Source organism: Plectropomus leopardus, chromosome 8 (assembly GCF_008729295.1).
Source record: "Plectropomus leopardus isolate mb chromosome 8, YSFRI_Pleo_2.0, whole genome shotgun sequence".
Classification (NCBI taxonomy): Eukaryota; Metazoa; Chordata; class Actinopteri; order Perciformes; family Serranidae; genus Plectropomus; species Plectropomus leopardus.
Genome location: NC_056470.1, coordinates 50,932 through 78,641, shown reverse-complemented (window position 1 = coordinate 78,641; position 27,710 = coordinate 50,932). Strand labels below are relative to the sequence as shown.

General features: G+C 40.1%; 1 protein-coding gene across 1 annotated transcript; it reads right to left on the bottom strand.

Annotated features, from left to right (window-relative positions):
- Positions 1-1,921: 1,921 nt before the first annotated feature.
- Positions 1,922-27,066, bottom strand: tmem240a (transmembrane protein 240a). The gene is made up of 4 exons (XM_042492369.1): positions 26,284-27,066; positions 25,808-25,914; positions 15,671-15,879; positions 1,922-2,533 (listed from the first exon to the last, which is right to left on the bottom strand). The coding sequence occupies exons 1-4, from the start codon at positions 26,338-26,340 to the stop codon at positions 2,379-2,381; spliced, it is 528 nt and encodes a 175-aa protein (XP_042348303.1). The 5' UTR covers positions 26,341-27,066; the 3' UTR covers positions 1,922-2,378.
- Positions 27,067-27,710: the final 644 nt, after the last annotated feature.

Below are 27,710 nucleotides of genomic sequence, written 5' to 3'. Positions count from 1 at the left end.
ATGGGATTTTTCCATTGGGGATTATGGCATAAAATAAGCTCTGTAAAAAGAAAAGTTTATGATAACACATTTGTTCAGCAAGATAATCTTCACAAATATACAACGCTTTTAGGATTTTTGAGGTAAAAATGCAATTACTAGAAGTAAAAAGATAGCGTTGGGCTTGAACCTGGTGTTGGCTGTGATGACATTCTGCCTTCTCATTTAGCTAATTGTCAGCAACCACCTTTTTACAGATGGAATATATGCCATGGTTAGACACCTGATAATCTTAAAAAAAACCAAACAAACATTGACTTCAAGACAAGGGAACGAGCAGTGCTAAAATGCTAAGGGGGGACCAGGACCTTAGTGATGCATATATGAAATATTACTGTCTTTAAGACGCTATTGTGTGCTCATTTTTAAACTATCATGAAGTTAGTTATAGTTTGTGAAACTACACAACTTAAGACAACAATTGTTAATCATTTCGGCATAGCTTCTCTGGAAGGTGGCTAAATGACACACCAAATTAACGCAAAATTTTGGCGACGGAGCAACTGCCATAGTCATTTTGTGAGAAGTGTTTGGAACTCTTACCTCAAGATATATGTGTGAAAATGGGATCTAGGGGTACTAACAAGTCTCTCCTAAACTTTAGAAGTCCAGTAAATGTTTTGTTCCTTGCATCACTGAACTCCTTCAAATTAAAGCCATACCCCTTTAAAAATGTAAGGAAAATGACAACTGTAGCCTGTTTGAAGAACAGCAACACATACAGTATAACAGGATTATTGTGGAACTCAAGATGTTAACTTTACTGGTATTAGTCCATACACATCAGAAAATTAAAAAAATCAGAAACATATCCATACTTGATTCCTTAACTCTCATGTTGACATCATTTTCAACTAACCTATATACTTAGACAGCATATCGAATTCCTGAAATTCAGTTATAGCTTTTGGTTTTTCTCCATCTGGCCACCTCATGTTGTATTGTTCCAGTGAATACCAGTGAAGGGCTTTTCTCAGTTGCATCAGCATGTCATCGGCATTGTTAGCCACTTTACAAGTGTTGTTCATCAGCGCTTATGAAATTTCTATTAGAATTATGACAAACCCCGACTGAAGTTGTCAGCAGGACCTCTCTGTATTATCTGTGTGTTGTTGCTGCTCCGCAATAACCTCTCGCTACCAGAACGCGCTCTCATCTTGGCTCACATGATAGGAGTGACACAATCAAACATCAGAGGTCACTGTTGTGCTTCAATGGCACTTTTAATAAAACAGACATTTCATCCTCACAACAGCAATGTCTGGACAGAGAGGACGAGGGGGGGGGCTGGGTGAGGGTTCCCTCTGCTGATAGGCTGGTTGCTCCTGATAAGTGCGAGGGAATTGGATAACGAAAATCGAACTGTGCTGTTGAGCACAGTGTGGGGAAGATGGAGGAATGTGTGTGTCTGTGTGTGTGTATGTGTTGAACTCATCTTGGCTGGCATTTATTTCTCCTCTCGTGTCTACTAAAGAATGATAATATAGCAAAGAGAACCCCGACCACAACCCTACACGCTCCCCTCCCCCTCACATATTTACAGGAAAATTAATACATTCAGTTAATTCACTAAGTAACAAAGCTAATTATCTGTGTTTTTAGCAGAAATCACATGGTTTCACATCCAGTTTTCAAACAGACTCGTCTTCCTGTGTCATTCCTAATAATCTTTAACCACACAGTCCATCATTAGTTTTTCTACTGATAAACAACTCACACAAAAATCCCCCCACGCACCCCTTTTTAAAGACTGTTAAATCCCACTTGCCCATATTTATAACTATTTACAGAAGCAGCAATCTAACCAGCACAAAAAACCCACCCACCCACCAGTCTCATTTGCCCCTCCCCTCACGCCAACAAAGTCTCACTCCCACCCGTTAGAGAAAAAAAAAATCCTGACACCCGTCTTGCCGCCCCCGTTCCATACGCTGCCCACATCTTACCCTGTTCTAAAAGAGCATGCCAAGTTTAACAATGAACACAGAAAATGTCTCTATACAGAAAAAACACCCTTAAAAATGTTTTTTTTCTTCCTCCTCCCACAATGGTGGACATGGACATAAGACAAGATTTCAGTGGCAACAAATAATCGTCATCTTGCTCCATTTTGGGGTTTTTTTTTTAGTGCTGACAGGGGCTTAGTCATAATAAAAGTCCTGGGGGGTTTAAGGGGGCCATGTTATGAACAGTGGGAGGGCAGTTTTCCAGGGTCTCTGAGGCAACAGTTGGCCAAGGGGCAGTTTGGGAGGAGGGATTTTGGAGAGGAAAGGAGAAAGGGGTTTTTTTTAGGGAAAAGGGTCTAGGTTTTTTTTTTGTTGTTATTTTGTTTTTTAGAGTCAGAGGTGGCGGGGACTAGGGTGGCCGTTGTGGTAGAGCTTCTGCTTGATGTGGACCATGTTGCCGCTGGAGTCTTCCAGCTGTCTGAGCTGGGCCCGGCGACGGAGGTCTCGAAGGTTGCAGAACTGGGGCAGCCATGACCAAGACGGGGTATCTGGAGAAAGGAGATGAGAGTTCAAAGGACAGTCAGAGGAGGCAGGCAGGGGTGCATGACCAATAGATGAAACTGGCCTTTTAACACTTTGACAACTGGATCGACATCAGTTTTCTTGTGCTGCGTTCAGACACCTTTCGCGCCTGTTCAGGTATTTAAACCTTTGAAACCCCAGCAAATTGGTAGCAATCAGCAACTTGGTATGAACTGTCACAAATTGCCCCCCAAAAAAACCCCAAAACAGAAACAAAGAAAACGATCTGAAATTAGCTTTAAAAAAAAAAAGATAGAACGATAGAATGATTTTTAAAAAAGATCAAATAACTAAGGAAATTTATAAATAAATCTATATTAATTATATATGAAATGTTATTAAAAATCATTATATTAAGAGTTATATTTATATTTTAGAACTTTTTCAGGTCATTTTGTGTTTTTGTTCTTTGACTTTTCTTTTTTTGTTGCTAATTTCAGGTAATTTTCTTTTAGCTTTGTATTAATTTCTGGCTCATTTTTGGGTCATTTCTTGTTGAGTTGCTTATTGCCTTCTTCCCATGTTTGTAAAAGAAATCAAGCCAATTTGTTCCGGTTTCAAAGGATTAAATATTAATGAAAGGATTAAATGAGGTTTGCCAGTCTATATCCACCTCTGATGGATGCAGTATTCCATTGATGGATAGAAGTCATTACCTTGAGTTTTTTTCCAATGGAAAATTGTCATTCCTTAAAATAGAGCATGAAATCACAGGGTAACTCACAGTTGGATACAATACTGCAATTTCAATCATACAGCAAGAAATTCAACATCCATGAGCCTTAAGAGGAAAATATAATCCTAAAACTGTAAAAAGAAAGGTTTTATTGTAAACAAAGCAGGAATCACACCTGTAGGGTGCTTATTTTCTGCATTATCAAGTGCTTTCAGTTTTATACAATTTTAGTTTTTTCAGATAATTGATAAAGAAAAAGTCAGTGCTGAGGCCATGATTTTAGTCCTGCATGCATCTAGCTTTTAAGAGTCAGAGTTTTATTTTTTATAAAAGTTTTTTTTAAATGCATGTATTAAAACCTAGAAGGCAGGTGCCTGTAAATGAAGTTGTTGATGATATATTATACAATGTAAAAGGGATACTTTGCCAGGCTAATCATGTAGCACCAATTTCATTTCAATTTCAGACTGAACTGAAAGATGTTTGCAGTTAGAGACAGAAACCCCTCCATCAGTAATGCAACAAGTTTTTCCACACTGACTAAATTGATAACTTCCTTCTCTGCTCCAATACTTTACTCCGGCTCAAATATATACATAACAAAGTGTGTAACAACATTGTAGGGCTGGGCAGTATGGAGAAAATCAAATTTTGCCTTCTTTTTTTAAAAAAATACCTAAATGTCAACATTGCAGCTGTATTGTAGAGTTGACAACTGATGCTTTCACAAAATATTTTTATATATAATGAGATTTTTGATAGTCACAATATTCACATTACAAATGATTATGTGGCTAAAGTCAAATGGAAAAACTAGAACAATCTTGTAAGTTCCAAAAATTACATCACTGTACTGTAACCAGAAAAAATGCAGCACTTACGATGTTACAATATCCAGAATCTAGGACGATATATAATCTCATTTTACAATATATCAGTATAATATCGATATATATTGCCCAGCGCTACAATAGTGTGTATAGTTTATTGTTAACCACAATTGTCTCGCTTTTGCAGACATGAGCAAACACAACTGAATGCAGGCTTTCGAGGACGACTCAGCCAGAAAACGCACTCATGAGATCAAGACACACAATAGTGTAAAATCCTTCTTAGCCTGGTTTTTGGGCTCTAAATCCAGTTAGAGGCAGACATGACATCAACAACCAGCAACACAGAAGACTGATCTCTGTGCTGTGAGCTGCCCTTTTCGATGTTTACGTAAATGCTTCTTTCACAATAATTTTGTCCTCTGATGATGAATGTATGAATTTAGGGTGACACTGATATTGGCTTTAAAAAATGTCATCCTGTCCATCTCTGATATAATGCCTTTTTTTCATTGTCATGCTTAGTGTCAGCCTACCTTGACAGCAATATAATTCTGAGCAAAATGTTGATTATTGTCCAATTTTAAACAAACCCCTCAAAATATCTTCCATACCACATTAATGCAGAAAATGAATCAGATGCACTGTGGTTTTTGTACTTGATTGTGCGCAGCATAAAAAGTGAGTTATGAGCTCCGCGAAGTCCCCAGACTGGAAAAAGCTGATGTTTAATATGTCTTTTAGCCACCGTCTTTATCATAGCTGTAACAAGTTTTAATTCTGGGAAGTAAGGGTGAGCTTTTCACAGTAAGGGCAGGGTGACAGAGACAAGATAAAAGATTAGAACACTGAAATATTGGATGGGAACGGTAAACAGCATCAATCTCTTCAAGTGCACCACACTGTCCTTGATTCGTCACATTCATGTTTTGGCCATTGCACATGTGACTGTGTCCTAGTGTTATTTCCGCACAGTCACAAGGATGCTACAGGAGACATTAATGCTGAAACAGGATCCTTATCAACCATTTAATATGGGGGGGGGGGGGGACATTTTCAATCTACACCTTCTACAATCCAGCCCTCCAGGGGTGTCCAGTGGGAATTTCACCCCAGGAGGATTTTTTTTAGAAGCTTAACAGCTGAACTAAAATTTTACAGTTCCCCCTGGATTTTGCAAACCACAGCAGGTATTAAATTCAGCCAATCCCTGTGAACTCTGAACGACTTTGCAATTTTGTTCAATCGTGGCAACTTTATCACAAATTTAACTGTTAAAAACGAAAGGAAAATCTTGTTTCATTTTAGTGCTATGTGCAGTGTATTGATTCGCTCAGCTCCTCTTTGCCTTAAATTAGTAATAATAATAATTTTCTAAGTTTATTTATGAATGTGATTACATTTGCTCATTAATATTTTAGTGCATGGTTGCCTATCTTTGCATATCATTTGTTTTCTTCAGATTTTTTATCAATATATTGGGGTTAACATTTGGACATAATTAGGGCTGAAGTGTTTTGTATCTTTCTGTCTTTGACCAGTACGCAGCAGCCGTGCTGTACACATACAAAAGACAGTGGCCTGCCGTGAAATCAGTGACTGTCATGGAGACAAAGTGGGATTTCATGAATGTGAGGTGTATGACATGAAGAGGGGGAATGGCGGAGCAGACGTTTGTGCTTCTCGGGTTATAAAGTGGAGGCAGCGAGGCAGAGCGAGGTCCACAGAGACAGAGCAGGGAGAGAGAGAGAGAGAGAGAGGAGGGGAGAGCCCCAGACAGCAAGACCAGTAACCAGTAGCAAATGGCCCAGCTAGAGGATGAGGGAGAGGTGGGGAGGGGGTGGGAGGGGTGGTGGTGGTGGTGGTGGGGGGGAGAGGATGAGGTGTTGGGTGGAGGGGGGGTGAGGAGGGAGGGAGAGAGAGAGTGAGTTATTTATAGCTGTGAATGGGTATGCTGTCCACAAGGACTGCTCTGAAGGGTATCCAAAGGAAAAGGGGCAACGAAGACAGGTTTCTCTCATTTGAATAAAAGGATGGGGATGGAGTCGGGAGAAATGGTAATGCAAGGCAGCAAAATGGGAGGCGAAGACACAATTGTTATGCTGGTTTGGAGGAGAGGGAGGCAAGGGGGGAGGGTTAAATGCTAAACGCCAAGTCATCATTTTCCCCATTTTTGAGGTAGTTTTTGTGTTTTTTTCCCTTGGTGTCTTTGCAAAAGACACTCTGGTATCAGATATTTTCACAAATCAGTGATAAGAAAAAAAAGCAGTTGCAGCAGGAAGCATTGTAAAGGAAATGGCCAGGAGTAGATTCAATAAGTGACGAGAGAGGAGGAGAGGGAGGAGCAAGAGATGGAATTAGGAGGGGGGAAAAAAAGCAATGGGAATCAATGTGCATCTCAATGCACGGTGTGTGTGTGTGTGTGTGTGTGTGTGTGTGTGTGTGTGTGTGTGTGTGTGTGTGTTTTGTGCGCACGTTTCTCACTTGCCATTCCAGCTGCTCTCTCTCATTCTATTTATAGCTCTGGAGGAGAGAGTGTGTTTGTGTGTGTGTGTGTGTGTGTGTGTGTGTGTGTGTGTGTGTGTGTGTGTGTGTGTGCAAGTGGGGGGTTGGGATGTGACAACATCTCCATCCTGCACCACACCCCCAACACACACACACACACACACACACATATCCCTGCTCTGTCAGCCTCACCTTCACTCCTCATCTTGGGGAGGCTAAACGAGTCTGACCTAGCATCAACGTCATAGTCAACACACACACACACACACACACACACGCAGAAGAAAAAGGGGCATTCCCTCCCAGTACAAAAGAAGAAGTCTATGTCCCCCAAACTATAACTGCTGCAAATGAATATGGATGCTCCCTCCTCTATGGGTGTTTTTTTTTATAATGATGTATTTTACACTGATGTAATATTTCACAGGAGAAAGTAGCATTGGCTTTCTCGCTGCTGCAAAAACCTTCCACACCTCTGAGCAAAGTAGCAGGCTGCAACTGCCTCAGCTTGTACAACTCTTTCTTTATATTGCAGCCGCTCGTAAAAACACTGAAAAATCCAAACACCACAGGATGTTTTCTGCCCTAAAACACCCATATTAGAGCACTCTCAGTTCAATTTCAAATAACTTTAGGTTTTAATGTGACTTGATTCTCTTCTATCCTGCCTGAGGAGCTTTTCCACAGCGGTCCAAGTATCCAGGTCACATATCACCTACTTTATCCTTAAGATCCAGGCCACCTCCACAATACAGGCCTGACACTGAGCGCAGGCAGAATAGTCAACCTCCAAACCCTGTTTTAAAGCCTTATTGCAATATTGAGTATCTTTAAGACAAGACACCCAGGGTAGACACATATTTTTTTTTCATGCACAGGTCAATTTTGAGATTTTGGGCTATTTTGCTTCCATAATTTGTCCTCTCTCAGAAAAGTGGTGAGAAAACATCCAACTTATATATTTTGGTGTTTATTTTAGTTCAGATTTCCATTGTGGAAATGTATGCAAAAGTTCATATTGAATTAGATAATGGCTCAATTGTATATTTAAACATGACATGACATGAATGTTTTAGTAACGCATTTTCAGTGGCAAGTTTTCTTTATGTTCCCAGAATGTTCTTCTTAAAGTTCGGGCAACATTCTCTATAAACATCAAAAAAATAAATAAATAAATAAATATATATATATATATATATATATATATATATATATATATATATATATATATATATATATATAGTTAAAAGTATCACATTACATTACATTTTTATCTAGAAAATGGTCTGTAATATGAGGCCTCAATAAACATATTGCTTTGAAAACGCTCTTCCTTTGTTCTCATGTAACATTGTCGGAACATTTTATAAAAGAAAATCTTTTTGATCTGTCACCTCACAACATCAGAAAAACATCCTAAGAATGTTGCAATTAAAACATTACGTCTTAGTCAGCGTTTAACCTCATAGGGACATTATTTTAAATGATAACCATCCTTAAAATGTTCTTTGAACATTATATAACAATGTTTTCTTTAAAACATTATTGTAACTTGTAGGTAATGTTAGCCAGTGTTGTGGGAACTTTCCCTGTTAGCTGGGTTATTTCTGCCCAATAATCCAAAAACTTTGTTAGTGTTTTTCCCGCACAGTTGATCCCGAATGGGTGGGAAAGCCTGTGAAATGACCATGACCGTGAGAAACTAAAACACTGTAATCCAGGATGCGAACACTGAGCTCATCAGTGAACATCTTGCCAGTGCACGGAGATGAACCCTCTGCGTCGTCTCCTCAGCACAACGCCAGACTGTGAGGGATTTCACGCGTCCCTGTCATGATTTCACACGTGTGTCTAATAGCTGCTTAACTTTACCATCACTGAAAGCCCTGTATTTATTTCTTTGCTCGTTGTCTGCACAATGGCACAAGCCAAATGCTGGTGAACTACACACCACATGTTCTGTCTCATTAAATCTGCCGCATTCTTATTCTTCTACTAAAGTAACATGCATCCTTCATCTGTCAGGGGGAGAAAGGAAACACATATTTCAGAGAGAGCGCTGACAGGAGACAGGAAATTAAGGAGCAACTCTCACACTCAGTTGGATTTAAACACATGGTATATTGGGGATGCAGCTTTCACTATACAGCGCAGCAGATGGTGGGAGTGGAGTCATTTCTTAATCTCTTTTTCTGGAGCCTGGTTTGAACCAGTCTTGGTAACTGCTGTATGTGTATTCCTATATGTATTGTATTGCTTATCACACAAAAGCAACGCTCATTTAAAACAAATAACAGCTTGGCCAGATTTTCTCATGAGACAGCACACTTTCAGCAAGTACTGCACATATATTCACATTATCGTCAGTGTAATGTGAACTGACCCAGCTAGCAGGGAACATTCTCACAACATTGGCTAACGTTACCTACAAGTTGCACTAATGTTTTAAAGAAAATATTTTAATCTAATGTTCAGAGAACGTGTTAAGGATGTTTATCATTTTAAATGTTCCTGTAAGGTTAAATGCTGACTAAGACGGGATGTTTTAACTGCAACATTTTGAATATGTTTTGATGATGTTGAGAGGTGTCAGATCATAGAATTTTTTTTTTTATAAAATGTTCCCACAACATTAAAAGAGAACAAAGGGAGAACGTTTTCAAAGCAACATTCAGAAACTGTTATTGAGGACTGAGATTACAGACCTTTTTTTAAGATAAAAAAGTAATCTAATGTGATATGTTAACAATAATAAAAAAAATTGTTTCATTTTTTGATGTTTAAAGGGAATTTTTACCAAACTGGAAACACAAAGAAAACCTGCCACTGAAAACATCACTAAATCATTCAAAGATTACGCTGTACCGTTCTCAGAACATTTTAAGAACCAAAAATTGCTAGCTGGGGACAAGCAAGTGCACACACTTATGCTGTGTTCCATTCATTTTCCTTATAGAAAACGTACAATAGAATGCCATTCCTACTTGTGAACTGACGTCTCACAACACTAGGCCGGTTTCCATTGCAGATTTGCACAAAACTTAAACAGTATTTTTGAAATTTTGATAAAACACAATTGCGAGATGACTGTTTCCATTGAGTGATATTATGCAACTTCTCTCATGATCCATAAAGTCCCATTACCGCCACCCGGTGCTGCATATCATATGATCTGTGATATGATATGATATGATATGATATGATCAGATCATGATATGATTGTGGACTTTGTTTTGGGCTTTTCTGTAATGTTTTCTTGTGACTCGTGTTCTGTTTCCTGTTTTATTTTCTAGTATCACCCCTCATGTCTGGTTTACTTTCTTTGTGTTCTCCCTGCCTTACTGTTTCCCTGATTAGTTTCACCTGTCCCTCACAAGTTGAACAGTCATCACCTGTTCTCATTTTTCCTGTGTTCTTAGTCCTCCCTCCCTTTAGCTGTGTTTCGAAACCGTCCCCTATCACGGATATAGCGCACCATATAGTGTGTTCGCCATTTTGTAGTGGTGTTCGAATTCTCAGCGGTTAATTTCGACCACTATATAGATCTGACTGCACATACGATGGGCCCTACATATAATTCCACAATGCAATGCGGCCATGTATTTCTGGGGGAAAAATTCCAACTCTTGTCCAAAATCTCGTTTGTTATTCCCTATATAGTGCACTGTTTAATACGTTTGTGCACACTACTTAGTGACTAGTCAGTGGGTGGATGAGGAGATGGTTTCAAACACAGCTATTGTCTGTTTCCTTCCTGTTTTCTATCACACCTGTCTTTTATCAGTCTCGTTTGTCCCTCCCTGTTTTCTGAGTCTTCCTTGCACACCTGCTTTGTTTTAGTCTCATTTGCTCCACACTTGGGTTCCCTGCCACACCTTTGAGTGTCAGCCAATCACTGTGTTTCCCTCCTTTTTCCTATGTCCACCTTCCCCAGCTGTGTGTTGTTCTCCTGATTAGTTCCCTGTGTATATATATACCTGTGTCTGCCTTTGTTCCCTGTCAGTTTGTCCGTGTCTCCCTGTTGTCTCCAATGTGTTTTTCATGTGTTCCTGGTTGATTTCAGTCTAGTTTTTGATTTGTGTTTTATTTGTACTTTTTTTCATTGGCTACAGTCCTTCCTGGATATAACATACATGGAGATGTCAGTAACAAAATGCATGATGCCAAACAATCAACCATCTGTGCCTGCACTACCTTAACTGATAACGTGAAAGGTCTTCAGTGCACAGCCATATGCCTATTGTAATTATTTTCATTTAATTTTTTTTCTAACTTAAATTTTTTTTACTTTTTATTAAGTTCAATATTTTTCTTTTTGTTTTTTTTCTAGTGTTTTATTTCTCATGCTAAAAATGTAAAAAGTTGATGACAAAAAAAAAGACTAAAGTAGGATAACCATGCAAACCAGCACACACACTGTAATGTAGCTCTGTACAGCGAACAGGACCAGAGTTCAAACCAGGACCCTTTTCCTGCGATATGACAGTGCTAACCAGCGAACCACTGTGCAGTCATAATGTTCTCAGTGACTGGGCTTGACACGCAGACATTTCTGGGACATACAGCTACTCTTGAGGCAAAAGTAATACCATTAGTTAAAGGCTCTGCACACCCATGGGTCAATGCTGTGATGCAGTTTTTTTGCTTTCATGTGATTTAGTTCAATATAAAAGGTTTAAATCTGAAAATAAATGTCCAAATTACTACCATCCATTCTTTTTTGAGGACAGTGTCTCACAGGTTTTAATCAATTTTAAGAGAATGTTGGGGTGATGATGACAAAAGTGTCAGTGTAGTGTAACCATATAATTAAATCTTAAATCTGCAATCTTTCATTTGAATCATTTGATAGAAAAAAAAGTAATGGAACACTATTGTTCTGAAAATTATAAATAGTTTGGGGAATAATGTCAGTCAAGTCAACTGGCTGTGTTTCAACGTGGTGTGACCACCATTCAAAGAGTGATTTTGCTATAGAGCCGTGAAGAGATGATTTATTTTTGTAGGCCAATCAGGAAGTTAATATCGCACTGAATGGGATTTTCAATTAACGCCAAAAATAAGCTCTCTGATGAACACAAGTTTACGATACTTACACGTTTTGTTAAGCATGATTATCTTCGCAGATGAACATGTTTTGAAGCCTAAATGAAATCGCTAAAAGTAAAAAGCTATTATTAGGCTTTACAGGAACTACATTGTGGCCGCATGACTTAAATGTCACTACTAAAAACACTTTACAAAACACGTTAAAACACAATCAAAAAATATTATTTTCAGATAAATCAACAACTTTGAGTGCAACTCTGTAAAGCTGTAAAGGCAGACAAGTAGGTTTAATGAGTTTCTGTGTCCGCTCATGTCTAATGTCCCCAACAAACAATGTAGTCCGATTTAGCCACTTGTAAGCAACCGCTTTTTTTAAGACGTGTAAAACCTTAAAAGTTTATAGTTGGATGTATATATGTGTATGGACGTATTTTGTGCTGTAGAACAAAACGTCTGAATATCTCTAGCCTATGTTAACCACAGACCTTATTTAAGGCATTTTACCGAAAACTCATTCAAAAAACTCAAAAAAACTTTGAGACAAGAGAACCAGAAGTGCAAAAAGGATAATGGACTTCCACGTTTTTGGGATTCATTACTTAACCACTCTATTAAAGAGCAAGAAGACCATGTGACCAGAAGTGATATCACAGAGATGGACCCCTAAAACCCCTTTATAAGTTATAAGTTTGCTTGAAAATAATCCATCAACATTTTAATCTCCGTACACACAAGCATTTTGCGTACACTGTGTTGTTGAAATGCTGCTGGTAATGACATAATACAAGGAGCACTTATTTGCCTCCAGTGCAGGCAGGAGGGGCGGTGGATAGGTCCGACAAAGTGTGGACTTTCATGCGTGAGTTCACTTCCTGTCTGTACATGATGGGTTTTATTCTACACCTTGCCATGTGCCTCTTTTGCATAATCCTAACCATCCATGGCAGCATGTGCTTTTGTTGACATCCCAGCGTTGGTTGCCATGCGGTTTTGTTGCCTAAACATAACCACATGCAGCATAATACCACAATGTGTTTGTGCTGACATCACAGTAACGGCATCCCAGAGTGGTAAAAGCAGATGCAGAAGGATACCTAGAGGGCAATATGTTGACGCGGAAGTCTACTGCAAAGCAGCAATATGTGATGACTTGGGATGAGAATATGCTGAAGAGCTGGATGTCAAAACAAGTTTGATAAACGTTAAAAGGCTCAAAGTTCGAGGTCCTAACAATTACCTCTCTTGGTCCCTGCACTAATGTTTTAATTATGTTATGTGTACTCAGTCAGCCTGTCAAGAAACATGAAATCAAAAACCCATAGTTTCAGGTCTTTCTTTAGATTTTCAAGTGGTGTAGGGGTACTTGTGTAGTAGCCTACAGTTAATTTAGGACACTGTCCCTGGGGTAATCATGCTCTCCAAGCTAAGTGACCACAAATCCTTGTCTCCCTTCACAAACTGCCTGTCAATTATAGAATTGATTTAAAGGTTTTAAGTCAGCTTATTTGTGTGATTTATTAACCCCCAAGTGAGCCTGATTGCCACTTGAGATCCCCTTTCAGGACCCATCTAGCGATTCCCAAGTCTCTCCTTATCACTGTGGGAGACGTATGTTTAATGTTACTGTCTGTGCCCTTCAGCTGTGGAATATCTATGCCCGAAATTAGTGTCCTCTTTTCCTTAATGCAGGGTTTTGCTTTTGCTTTTTTTAAAAGTGCTATGAAAGTTTATTTCTTGTGATGAACATACACTCACACTAAGCTAAGCTTCCAAATATCAACACAACCAACTACTTAGTTAATTAGCATTTTGCCCGTCAGCTAACTTGTACCCTGCAAAGCCTTTTTTGGCTCCCACTGAGGTTTGACTCAACCAGATGTTAATTGGGGGTTGCATCATCTTCATTATTTCAACTCCTATTAATATTCTATTTCACTTGACTGCATTGCGTTGCTATTTTGCTCTTGCAGTGTTCCCATCGAGATCATTAAGGTTTAACATAGCATTTATACAGCGGTGCACAGAGACTTTGGTAAGCAGAGGCTGTTCTGTCAGACCTGGCATGAAACTGTTTGATATTTAATAAAAGCCATTGCTGAGAACTTACTCAACCGGATATGCTGAAAAGTGATTTTGTTTGACATCAGCTGCCACACCTACATTAACTTTTCTGTTTGGTTCCATGCTAACACAACACTTTAGCTAACTGGCTAGTACAAAGCTACTTGCTAGAGCATAGCAAAAGTGCAGTGATTAAACTACTGTATGTTCAGAATGATGCATTGAACCACATATCTGTAAGGAATTTAATATGAATCAGTACTTTGTCAAAGAAACATTAAAAAAAAGCATAAATCAATTATTTTGTTGGCTTAGATTTGTTTTTTTCACTAATTCGTCTATATAAAAGTGTTCCTTTTAACATTATATTCTCTGCCCTGAATTCATATTAAAGTCATATGCTACATTTGTGTGTTGTAATCCGAGCTTCTCAGTTCGTTGTTGTGATAGATGGCCCATCCATGCAAGCATGCAAGTGTAATATGCCACCACACAGCATCAGTTTGAAATGCTGCTGGTAACAATGTAACATAAAGTAATATAATCTAACCCTAATCCTAAACTGGAGAGTCCCTATAGGGTGGGCAGACGGGTTGGATGGGTCCAGCAAACCCTGGACTTTCACCTCCCGCTGTTCATTTCCCTTATAAACCCTAACCCTAACCATAACCACCCGCTTGTGGTGCCTAAATCTTATCATGTGCTTGTGTTGTCTAAGCCTTACCACATGCTTGTACTGTACAAAAAAATACATGTAAAAATTACTAACATTTTACTAACATTGTAAGTTTATTCATAAAAAAAAACGTATTTAACAAGCAGAAACTGCAGCTTACATTTCCTGTGAAAACAGAATTGTATTTCGAAAATGCACAATCCAACAAGCATAAATTGACACGCCATCCTTGAACATCAACAACAGACAGAGAAAGATATCTAGCGTGTCATATGTAGATGTAAAGAGCACTGTCCAAGCTGTGATATTTGCTGAGTTAGGATGAGAATGTGTTGGAATCCCTGAATGTATCAACATGGCTAGCTAACCGCTCCAGCTCTGCACTATGCTTAAATGGCAAATACTGCTGATATCTGGACGGTGCGGTTGCTGCAGCATCCTCTAATTCCCCCAAGGTTAACACCATTAGCTCCATTGACTCTGGTCTTATTGGTAGAACTATTCATGATGCTAGCTGCTAGTTGCCAGCTCAGCCCCCTCCATGTTAGAGCAATGCGCAGACAACCTCTGAATCATAGATATGCTCTGAATATTGTATAGAGCTCCTTTAAATAATAATTACAACCACTTTTGTGAGTCTACATTATTTCAGACATTAAGGTATGCTTTTCCATCAACAGTTCTCCTGTAAATAATAAGTTTCATATTTCAGAACAAAGGAATTCGACTTCACGTTGGTGCTCTTAGCCTTTACCTGCTGCTGTTTCCTGAAAACAAATTCAGACTGTTAGTAAAATAAGGTTTTAGGTATTTGGGCTGTCCAAAAAAGAAGACAACAATTTAAATTTAGTTTTACCTCAACTGATTGCCTTCGTCTGAATCATCACACAGTTGGAAGGTTTAGCTGTGATTTTCCAAGAGGTCGCAGTAAACTGAGAAAAAAAAAACAGTGAGGAGAGCCAAAAATGGGCCAAGCAATGGGGGGAAGGTCATTTACCAGAGCTCCACCACCTGCTGTGTTAACCTGGCAAACGCTTGCACATGCAGAGACATGGTGGATAGATACAGATACATATATGTCTGCGCACAAGCATTTTGCTGCCACAAATTCTGCTTTGAATCACAGATTGTTATTTTGCCTGTCGAGTTCAGATTATTCAAGTTTCCATTAGTGCATTCACACCTCAGCACACACAACCAAAATGAATAGAAAGAGATTTTTATGATACTTTAGGGATTACTGAGCTCTTGTTTGAGTTGTGGTCATGTGCATCTGCAGCAGAGCAGCAGATAATGTCCAGCTTACCGTAGTAGCGGCTCGCCCTCCAGGCCCTGACGGCACAGTGTAGGACTCCGTCCAGCCACAGAAGCAGCCAGCTGATGCAGAAGCCCAGCAGCAGCCCCAACATTAAGTCCATCTCCTGCTTGGTCACACTGTCACTCACAAAGTAGTTCTCTGATGAGTCCACCAAGGAATGGTCCCCATCATATGGGATTACATAGTGAACGTGATGCCTGGGGGGAGGACGGACAAGGGCAGCAGATGGAAAAGTTAGATATAAACCAGCATGAAATTGTATTCTATATGTTTGGCATATGTTCTCTAGAGCTTTGCTGCAGGGAGGAACACCATTCTTCCAATAGTATTCCCTCATTTGGTGTTTTGATGATAAAAAGTGCTAACACTGAAATCCAAAATCTCCCATAGTGGTTCAGATCTGGTGATTGTGAAGGCTAAAGCCTATAGCTGATACATATCATTTTCAGACTTTTTGAACCATTCTGTGACTATGTTTACATGCACACAATATTTCATTATTATTCCAAATATTACAATTTTATGAATTTGATACGGGTCATGTAAACAACATATTCTGCTTGGATTTTCCAAATTATACCATATTCCGATTAAGGCATGTGGGATATGCCAGCATTATTCAGGTTTTAGAAACATTATTTGGACATGTATATAGTATATTCATAATATGTGCCTCAACTGAAGTTTTTACCACCAACACAGATGCATGCTCAAAAGAAAAGCCCATAATCAGTCGGAATGCTATGAAAGATATGTATTTCAACAGGTTTTTGGATAAGCACAAAGATCACAACACCAACCTTCTCAAAAAGGTGGCTGAAGGAATGAAAGAGGGAGGCTGTGTTTACATGGTCAATCAAGACTGAAAACTTTCAAAAGTTATATCATGATGCAAAGAAGCAAAATGGAACAAGCAGCTCCAGCCGTTACACTTTCTCATATTTTGATGTGATAAATGACATATTAGGGTACATGAAGTATGCAGAGCTGCATGTAAACAGGAGTATTAATCATATTTTCGTTTTCATTGGCCATGTAACCTGCTTAGCGGGAATACTGTCATTTTTATTTTCAGAAAAAAAAAAAAAGCAATTTTTTTTTTGTGCACGTAAACGTAGTCAGTGAGCCCTTCACCATATCAAATATCACCATATTTTGACCAAATACCTCGATGTCAAAACTGTGACAGTATTGAAGGGTTGATAATTGGTGCTTTCACAAAATATTTGGACTGGGAATTTTGTTAAATAATCGTAAGTAATGTGGATATAATGATTAGGTAAATAATAGAGCAGTCTGGTAAGTTCAGAAAATTACATCACTTCACTAATAAAACAGGAAAAGGCAACACTTACAACATTACAACATCCAAAATCTAAGATGATATTATCATATCACAATATCAATACAAGGTTTCCCACACATTAAGTTATGTGTGACGACCCGCCACGATTAAAACATGCCGCTACAGTTTGACTTTTTAATTTTGGAGCTGGTTTGTTAATTAGGAACCCTAATGCAGCTCAGAGCGTACTATGGGCACAGGCGGAGCAGCTAAACACCAGACACAGTGAAAGTGAAACTTGGGTCCAAAAACTGCTCAGAATTTGAAACTTCTCAAACTGCTACTGAGGAAAAATTAACTCATTACAGACTCACAAAAACCTCAGAATTTAGAGAGGGACACAGAGTGATACACAAGGATACATATAGGCAAAAAAAACAAAACAGAAAATAAGTGAACTACTACCACGAACTGATTCTAATTCTGTGGGAAACACTGTGATATAATATCAGTATATTATTGCTTGGCCCTTCCTTGTATCCCGTATGGAAGCATCTCTATATTTTGTTTCTCCACTCACTTAATCATCTGTTTCCATTCATTTGTTACTCGTCTGTAATACCTTGCACTAAAAAATGACTTTCCAAATGTCCTTGACCATGGGCACTGTTTGATAAGATCTAGTGTTTTGAAGCCATTTGGGGATGTTGGACATATATATATGATTATATACCATATGTTAGGGTGGTAAAATTGTTTCTCCTTTAGATGGTGTTTTATATTCTTTATACTCATTCTGACTTGGATGATGTCTAGAGATTTCTTTCTGAATTTTAATAAAAATGCACTAATCCACACTTTGCTGGAAACCCCCTGAAGCCCTCTCAAGGACCCTTGGGTGTCCCCAGGCTGCACTTTAGGCTGCTGGGGCTGAAAAAGTTTAAGGAGAGCGGCTTGTGCTCATCGCCTGAAATAAGAATAAGCAACACTCCACTACCTCCTTCAGTGACTACTGTTAAAGTGCCTTTCAGAAAGGCATTTACTCCAGTCTCCAACAGGTTAAGGCCATAGCTGCTCAGTAAAATCCATTCTGAATGAACCAAATTATGCATATATATCATCTAAACTGCATCATGTGTTCAAGCATAGTTCTTCAGATATCTCATAACTAGCAATTATTTTGTAAAAGTGGACTTATTCTTTTTTTTATTTTACAAAATGATTCTGGATCCAAGCAGGTTCTTACTAGAAAGTCCCTCTGAATTTGTTCCAAGTAGGAGAGACATGAAAAGGCTCAATATGAATCAAATTTTAATTGTTTTTTTCCACAAATCCACAGGGTGTGTGATTGCTACTGACCTAGTGTTCACATCTCACAGGAGAAGAAAGAGGTGAAGAATATGGAAATGTCATGCTGACAGACTGCAAATTTAACGACAATTGATGTTTTCAGTATCATCAGTGAACACATCACTCTGTTGCATTACAGAGGGACAACACACACACACACACACACACACACACACACACACACATATATATATATACATATATATCCCCGTATGTCAACTGTTGCAGCAGCTACTGATCAACAGTAATCCAGTCCCTCCATTTACTCTGCCACGTTGTCTAGCATTGACTCTGCTCCATTGTAAAACAGATACATCAGCTTGATATAGAAGTCTTACTATACTGGTATTACCCGCCCTCCAGAGAGGGGATGAGAGTTTTTTCCAATCTAACAACACAGGCAGTTGTCTGACAGACACTGTAAGGAAACACCGTGGGAGCTGAGAGATTGAACTGCTGGAGTGAGTACAGACACACACATCTGCGCACAGACTTTGGGACATTACATTGATAACAGTTTCAGACTAATGCAGATTTTTAATGCCATAAAAGTGACAGTTCGCCACCAAATCAAAAAACACATGTTTTTCCTCTTACACAAAGTGCTGTTTATCAGTCAAGATCATTTTGATGTGAGCTGCTGAGTGCTGGAGAGATCACCTGTGGAGATGTCTGCCTTACTTTCCAGTGTAATGGTACTAGATGGCACTTGGCTTGTGTTGCTCAAAGCGCCAACAAATACATTGTCAAATATCAACACTTGGTCAGTGGCCCTAAACGTCAAACTGGGACACTCTTCCGTATTCACAAAAAATGATGTTTTCATTTGTTATATGCACACAGTCTTTTTCAAAATAGTTACTACTTTGGTAAAATAACTTCATCTTTAGGTTTTCTTCCTAACACCTGGGGAATACATGTATGAGCAGCACGTGACGGCTACTTCTCCATTCAGCTACATCTCGCACACTTTTGGTGTTCACACAGGCAGCATTGTTACTGCAGAGCTTCCTGCTGTTCTAACTAGTGGATTTCAAAAGTTAAAAGCAGATACGCCGCTAATTTATGGAGCTGTACAAGCCACTGCAATGTCAACAACATGGTTGTTCAAATATTTCACAATAAAAAGCCTTGTGTTAATAACTGAAGGAATTCGGGCTAAAGACATGTTGTAAGAGGGCTTTTATTTTGAAATGGAAACTGGAAGGGTTGAGTAAAACAGATATATTTGTATTCCTTCATGTCTGTGACAGATATAAACATTGAAACTTTAGTAAAAGGTAGTATAATGTCAATATGAGTACTAAAAGACCCTTCATTCTGTCTATTTTTGCTAAAAGCCGCATGTGTCACACGGTAAAAATAGGCTGGACTCCTATTCTCTAGATAATCTGCAGATGAACAGCAGTAATGCCACACCTGAGCAGTGCTGTTCACATGGGCAGTGTGGCTGCTCTAACCTGTACATATGGGTGCAGGAAAAAAAAAAAGCCAAGGGGTTCCACAACAGATACGCATTGCTCACATGCAGTGTATCCCAGGCGTTAGAATAAAGCAACAAAAGTATCAGAATCAGAAATCAGAAAGACTTCTTTTGGTTAGAAAAATCATAGTTTGGATCAAAAAAGTGTACAATTGCAGTAATGTAATAACACTGCATGACATACTTCACTAGCATAGTATGCTACACATACTAGCACAGTACGTTGTTATTAAAATGACTCTTGAGTTTTGGTTTATCGATGGACAAGAAAGACAATCTCCCAAATAAAGAGTTCAGAGTTTGTTTGACACCCCCACCTCCCCTCTCTTCCACCCTATGAGGATATTCTTAATCATTATACTATGGTAGTTGCTCTGAGTGTCAAAAAATGCCACCACACAGTGCACCTCGTACCACTTCAAAAGAGTGCCTTGGTGCGTCGATATCGGACGTGGAGGGTCACTGACAATGAGTCAATATTTGGAGTTTTGGGAGTTAGACAAGGTTGTATTAATCGACAAAAAAAACATTCATTTGAAAAATTCTGCATTCTCTCTCCAGAAATCATGACCATGTCACTCTATTAACTCTCTATTTTCTTACTGCAGAAATACACCAACCACATAATCAACTGTATCACTGCGCAGAAGGAAGCATGCATCTATGGACGAGAAGTTTGAGAGGCTCATGCTGTGTGACAGCACGAGATGTAAACAACAATAGCATACTTCCCAGCTGAGCTGTAACATAAACTCAGACGGAAAGGTGGTTGATAAGTCTGTAGATGCACGCTTCCTTCTGTGCAGGGATACGACTGGCAGCTGTAGCCCATTAGAAAGGAAATAGTTCCTACATGGAACTGCCCACAACGAGAGCTGTGGATTATCTTGAGTAACCAGATCATGACTCCAAGAAAGACACGTTGCTGTTAAGTTTTTCAAATGTATTTTTTTGTGAGCACCACAAGCAGAGTGCTATCTAGTTCAGTTATATGACTTTTAAGTAACTTCTTGCTGGTTGCTCTAATTGCTTTAATACTCATATTTTTTTATGACTTTAAAATATGATTTTATGCTGGTTGTTTTTATTTGGAGTTTTTCATGAAATTTGATCCAAATGTAAAGTGCATCACAAACAAAATCTATTATTATTATGTTGGAGAGAAGGCAGACATCTCTACGACTGATATTTCCAACACTTGGCAACTCACACCAAAACAATCTAGATTAATAAATAGCACGACAAGTAAGAGGAAAACGGTGTATTCTTGATTTTGGGGTGAACTGTCCCTTTAAGACTTAGCAATATAAGAGTATTCTGGCAATCTACTATTACACATCTATAAATCTTAAAGACATGCAAGAGAGAGGTTTTTAAATTAGCCAGAAGTGAAGCAGCAGAGACTGGGATGTCCAGACTGTTTCTTAGCTTATCTATATCGCTGACTGACGTAACACCTCATTAATGAAAGCTGCTTACCAGCCAATGTCTAACGGGTCCTTACCTGCAAAACGATACACTGGAAATTAACTGGAAGTTTTACTCATGTTTCCAACCGTCTGTCATAAATTTAGGAACCTACAGAAATGTGACTTCATTGACCGAAAAACCACCAATAATGTTTGGGTGAGAGAAGTTCTCTGGGAAGTGCAGTGCAGAAACATCACAGCACTAAGAACTGATTCTGAGTATGGAGCGGGAAAAAAAACAGATCTTAAGTGTCTAACTGAAGAAGTGGTAGTGCCACACAGGGGATCAAACCCCCTGTTGGACCTCACTGACTTGAGCTGCACCGCCGCTGAGGTCCATTAACACCAAACCATAAAAACACAAAGCCACGCTACATGTAGAGATAAGCCAAAATGTTCCTCTGAGTTTCTTTCTTTTCCCTGAAGATGGCTGTTGCCCAAATGCCTGTTAAAAAAGAAAGGATTATTTTATGCTGCCTGTAAACCCTTTAAATTACTTAATAAATTACTTAAAGGGACAGTTCACCACAAAATCAAAAGTATATCTTTTTCCTCTTACCTGTAGTACTTCATCAGCCTAGATTATTCATGTGTGAGTTGCAAAGAGTTGAACATATCCATGCAGAGATGTCTGCCCTCTCTCCTATATAATGGAACTAGATGGCACTCGGCCAGTGAGGATCCAATTGCAAAAAAAAAAAGTACATTTGAATTTGACAAACTCAACAGCAATGTCTCTTTCCAGAAATCATGACCCTGTTACTCAAGATAATTCTCAGACCTTGTTGTGAGCCGTTTCAGGGAGTAACTATTTTCTTTCAGCAAAACTACACCTGCCGACCATATCACTACCCAGAAGGAGGCGTGCATTTACTCATGGGCAAAAGGCTTGTGCTCTTGACAGCACAAGATGTAAACATTAATGATGTCCTCCTCAGCTTAACTGTAATGTTAGCTAGCTTAGTGGTGCTACACGAGCTAGCAGTAGATGCACGTTGCCTTCTCCGCTGTGATACAGTTGGAAAATGTAGTTTGGTTTAAAGAAAATAGTTCCTCATGCGCAAAGGGAAGTGTGCATGTACCGCTAGCTCACTATGCACCACTCAGCTAGCTAACATTAAAGCTAAGCTGACGAAGACAGCATTAATGTTTACATCTCACGCTGTCACAAGCACGAGCCTCTCGTCTATGAGTAGATGCACACTTCCTACTGCAAGGTGATACAGTTGACAGGTGTAGCTCAGTGGAAAGAAAACAGTTCCTGCACAACACTGCTCAAGACAAAGTTTCTGGATTATGTTAAATAACCTGGTCATGGTTTCTGGAAAGACACATTGCTGTTGAGTTTGTCAGATGTATTTTTTTGGCGCTTTTGGAGCTTTTCTAAGTTACATTTTGTTGGAGAGAAGGCAGACATCTCGACAGGCGTTATCTCCAACACTCGGCAACTCATACCAGAACAATCTAAATTGATAAATAGCACTACATGTAAAAGGAGAAATATGTTTTTTGACTTTGGGATGAACTATCCCTTTAAGTCTGGTTCACTTGCATTCTGCAAATCATAGCGTGTGTCTGCTTTTCAAGTATAATAATGAAAACTATTCTGTTTTTCTGAAGAATGTTGGGATAAAAATGCCACACTGAGAGCATTTAGATCATCTTAGGACAACTATCCTGCAGCCTCTCACAGCAGCCATGACACTAATCAGCAGGGTGCACCCAGCAATACCCACAGCCCACTCCTGGATCTTTTCCCTGCCACACAGGCAGCTATAGGCCAGGCCTCAGCCCGTCACAGAAGCTACAACTACATCCAAATCAGAGCACAGAGGCTGCCAAATAAAATGACACTGGCCGTGTCCTCAAGGCTGATAAGGTGAGCGCTGTGGGCGTCATGACACCTCCACATCTAACGGATGGAAGGGCGGGCGAGTGAAACCCAAGCTCAGGTCTGCACTATTCATCCATGTATGCCGCTCTTTCTGCTGTTTATGTGAAAGCAGATGACTGATTCACATTCAGGAGTGTTTCCAGGTCAGTGAAAGACACTGTGTGGGTACAGTTACCTAAAAACTAACAGGAGGGGCAGAGGTTTGACTGTGCATACTGTGCAGTGGTTTACTATTCAATTAGTGCATGTGCATTGCCTAATAATATATTGTAGAACAAATATATAATTTTTGGTGTTATAAGTATAGAAATCACAGCTTTTGAAGTGGGGTTGTATTAGGTAGGCTACCATAGCCAGTGAATTACATACAGGAGATGACTGTCTGCCAGTTTGGAGAAGCAGGTGGGAGTTTAACACAGAAGTTAAACAATCTACTACTGTGGACAACAAAATGTATTTTAAGCCACCCAAAAAAAGATCCCACAAAAAATAATTAGCATCAGCTTAAGTGAATGCTATATTTAGAGCATTTTCACTGCTTTACCTCTCCATAAGACAGTCTGTTTTGACAGGGAAGCTGTTAATGGCTTCACTTCCCCATCACAACAAAGCCACCAGACTCCATTGAGAAAAACAGCAATTAAAGCTCCCTAAACACAGGTGCTGCAGGTGTCCCGCTGTTTTAATTAGTTAATTTGTTTGTGTTTATTGTGTGACTTTGGTGAGTCCCAAGTAACCCTTTTAAATGCCAAAGTCACACAATAATAAAAAACAAAATAACTAATCGAGGCAGCAGTAGACCAGCAACTCCTGCCTTCCGTAAGGGTAAAATTCTTGTTTTTCTTAAAGGAGTCTGGTTTTGAAGAAAGGGACATAACAGCTTCATTTTCCAGTTGGAAAACACTGTCTGAGGTAGGTAAAGCAGAGAAAATACTCTAAATATGGCATACATTTGAACTGATATTGATTTTTTAGGTGGAACTTTTTTAAAGTGGCTAAATTATGTTTTGCTGTGGCCCCCATCCATAGCAGTACATTGCTTAGCTTTTGTGTTGGTCTTCCTACTTGCTTTACCTGCTTCTCCAAACTGGGATACACTAACTATGGATAAGCACCTCATACAACCCCACTTTAAAAAAAACTGAACTATTCCTTCAATGTAAATAATCAAATGGAGAAGTGTCATGGTGATACTTAATTAAAAGTTTTGCCATAAATTAAGCTTAATTGTGCCCAAGAATGCAAAAACCTTGTTAGTGTTTTCCCAAAACAGTTTGATCCAAGAGAGTCTGTGAAATGGCCATGATTGTGACAAACTAAAACACTGTAATCCAGGATGCTAGGATGTGGACTGACATCTACAGTATGTAACACTGACTATGGATATGTACCCCATACAACCCCATTTTAAAAAAATCTGAACTATCCCTTTAAAAAGCTGTTGATCATCCTTTATTTTTCACAAATCCTGCTTGCATTCATGCACGCCACTTTTAGCAGTAGCAAGGATGACTGTGATGATTGTCAAAATATGACAAAATAAGACAGTGACACATCATCTCATCACAAATCCCATCTACATACATATCTTGATCATCACATCACATTTGTCAGTGCGTGCAAGAGGCCTTTCCAAACTTTGACTCAGATTATCCCTCTCTGACAACCTAATAGCACCTGATGACCCATTTCTGATTTAAAAAAAATAACACAGTGGAACTGGCCTCTTAATGCTGCTAATGAACTGCTAGTACATCAGCCCCCTCACTGCAGCATGCACAGTATTCACTGCTGTTTTGTTTTAATGTGCATCTGTTCAGCTTGCACCAATGGTGACATTTCCCTTCCTAAGACTGTGGCTTGCCTGCAAGACATGGGTCAATCTAATATTTGAGGACAATACAGGTGTGAAGCCATTGGAGAAAAAGGACTCTTACTTTAAATCTTGCTCCAACACTGTTGCCATACCCTCGGGCACTGTAGACTGGTTGAAAAAAAAAAACAGAGGCCCACTTTGTGTGTCAGCTCATCCTCACAGCCTACAGCCTGCTCTGTTACATGTTGATGGAAAACGCACAATACTGCTGATTAAATCCGGTTTATTAATGAGTGCCTTGCTGCTGTTTCCCCCCACCGCACTTCCAGCCAGCTCTCACCGAGAAAGCAAACAGCAGGTAGGCTGATGAGCAGCCCCACTGCACTTCTTAAGCCATAACCACTTCTCTTGAGCACGCATATGTTCATAATTGGCCCAGCAGGTTTTAGATTGTCGCCGTCGCCGCGTAGGCCTGTGTGAGGCGCACGGCGCACTTGATGCTCAGATTGTTTTTGAACGGCCTCATATTGCTCATAGTTCATTACCTATTTATGGCTCCGACACACACCTTCGTATATGCAGCAAATCCTCGCGGCCGATGGAAACATAAAACACTCACGCACCGCGAGCAAACGTGTCACCAAACGGCGGTCTGTCTGTGAAAACATCATGTAGGCGCACAGACGGCAGATCTTGCGGGGCTTCGCCGCCAGAAATCTTCGAGGCCTCTTCAGCAATTAAGAATTGACGGGTGAACAGAAAAAAACAACAGCACACCAACAAGCACCATGTTTATCCCAAATATTGTGCGAGGATGATGGCATTTACCTTCCACAGTTGCAGTGACAGACGCGGTCCTCCCCTCGTAGATGCGGTAAGATGTAGTTGTGAAAGCGATCCAGTAGTGCGTTCATGTCCATTAAACAGGCTATCGCCTGCAAAGAACCACGCAAGTCAGCTGGGACATGTCAAGCAATAGGCTAGGCTATTCCTACACACAGCGGATCATTCTCCTCATCATTATCAAGAGAAATAACAATCATACGGATCATAAAGAAAAAGAAGAGAAAATAGCCTTGGCAGATCCTCCCGATCCTAAGACGGGGGACTCTTGCCTCAAAACGGACTTAGATTATTTATTTATGACAGCAGGTAATTATAGGTAGGCTAACCTACTTCCACATGTCATTGATAGGCCTGCTGGAAGGGGCTTTCTCGCATAAATGTACATTTATGGAACATTTAAAATTGACTATTGTGCGTAAAATTAGAAATCGTGGCAAAGGGAGGTGGAGGTGTCTTACCATTACAACTGAAGCACCAAGAATCATAAAAATCATGGTGGTTGTGATCATATGCATCAAAACTTCCAAACTGGCCGCCGTCCTGTAGCCCGGGGTTCTACCCGCGGCGGTGGAAGAGACGCTCCGGCTCGGCTCTGGGCGCTCTGTCCCGGCAGGAGCCGCTCATGGAGCCGCCGCGCCTCTCCTGGCTCCCCGTCCCCCCCTCTCAAACTGCCCCGGTCTCCCTCCGTCCTCCTCCTACACACGGCAAGGCGAGCCGCTCTCTCAGCCCCTCACTGCTGCGCCCTCTCCATCCAAGTATCCCCCCCGGTCGGTCGGATGCGGCGGCTGCTCCAACGAGGCAGTCCTCTCCTAATTACCGATGCAAAAGTGAGCCCCTCTTCCAGGTGCGTTTCTATCTCTATCCCAGTTATGAAAAAAAAGACCATAAAGAAAAAAATTAGCCCTCGGTATCCTCTAAAGGGTGCTGGGTATCCTCCTCTCCCCCCCTTTTTACCAAGTTATTCCAAATCCCTGCGCTTTAATGCCGGCCAATTCTGTCCTCCATCGGCGAAAAAGCTCGATTTCTGTCGCCTTTCAAAGAGCTGCAGCAACTCCTCTCGCGGCCATCGCCCTCGTCTTTCTCGGAACGCTTGATAACATCGACATGAGGTCCAGATAGCTCCAGTCGGGAACTAGACCCACCCTGCGCCCCGAGTCCAGTCCGGATCCAGCAACGGCAGCTGCATCAACGCCCGGAGCCAGACACGCATGATTATCCCATCCTGGCTTCCAGCAGCTACACAAGCATCCACTCCCACCTCTAGTGCATGTGTCCGTGCACGCGCCTGTGTGTGTGTGGAGAGAGAGCGAGAGAGAAAGAAAGAAAGAGGGTAGTGGGCGGCGTGAGAGGGGAGAACTGCAAACTGCCTCTGTGGCATCGGCCTATAGGCTCATTATTTATAGTGGATACCTTCAGATGCACTGGAGGGCCTCAAGAATGGCACTCTTCATGATGATTTAACCCCCCCCCCCCCCTTTTTTTTCTCCAGTGGGTTAACCCCTTTAACTCCTCAATATCGCCACTATTACTCACACACACAAACACACACACAAACGCCCTTGCTTTCTATTTCTCTTCCAGACATTGCAGCTTTTCAATTTCTGTTTCTGCGCCATTCCTGCTGTTCTTACTCCTACTGTCCTGCATGTTTCATGTGCAAAGTCAGTCTTCGATTCAAATCATACAATTTCTACAATTTTTTTTTAAAATGTAAGGTTCTTTCTTTAAACAGCATCAAGAGTGAAAATTCCTCCAAAGCTTGCAGATAAACTTTCAGTGCAGGGATGATATAATATTGCATCATCTTGTGGCAAATCAGAGAAGATATCAGTCCTGAAAGCAACATAGTATAAAAACTACATTATCAAATGTGGGTCAGTTTGTC

Excerpts from the sequence above, each read along its gene's own strand:
- tmem240a (XM_042492369.1), bottom strand. The coding sequence starts at position 26,340 with ATGCATATGATCACAACCACCATGATTTTTATGATTCTTGGTGCTTCA. Across the intron at positions 25,915-26,283 it reads TTGGTGCTTCAGTTGTAATG|GCGATAGCCTGTTTAATGGA; the intron begins GTAAGACACCTC and ends GGTTCTTTGCAG. Across the intron at positions 2,534-15,670 it reads GAGGGCGAGCCGCTACTACG|ATACCCCGTCTTGGTCATGG; the intron begins GTAAGCTGGACA and ends TCCTTTCTCCAG.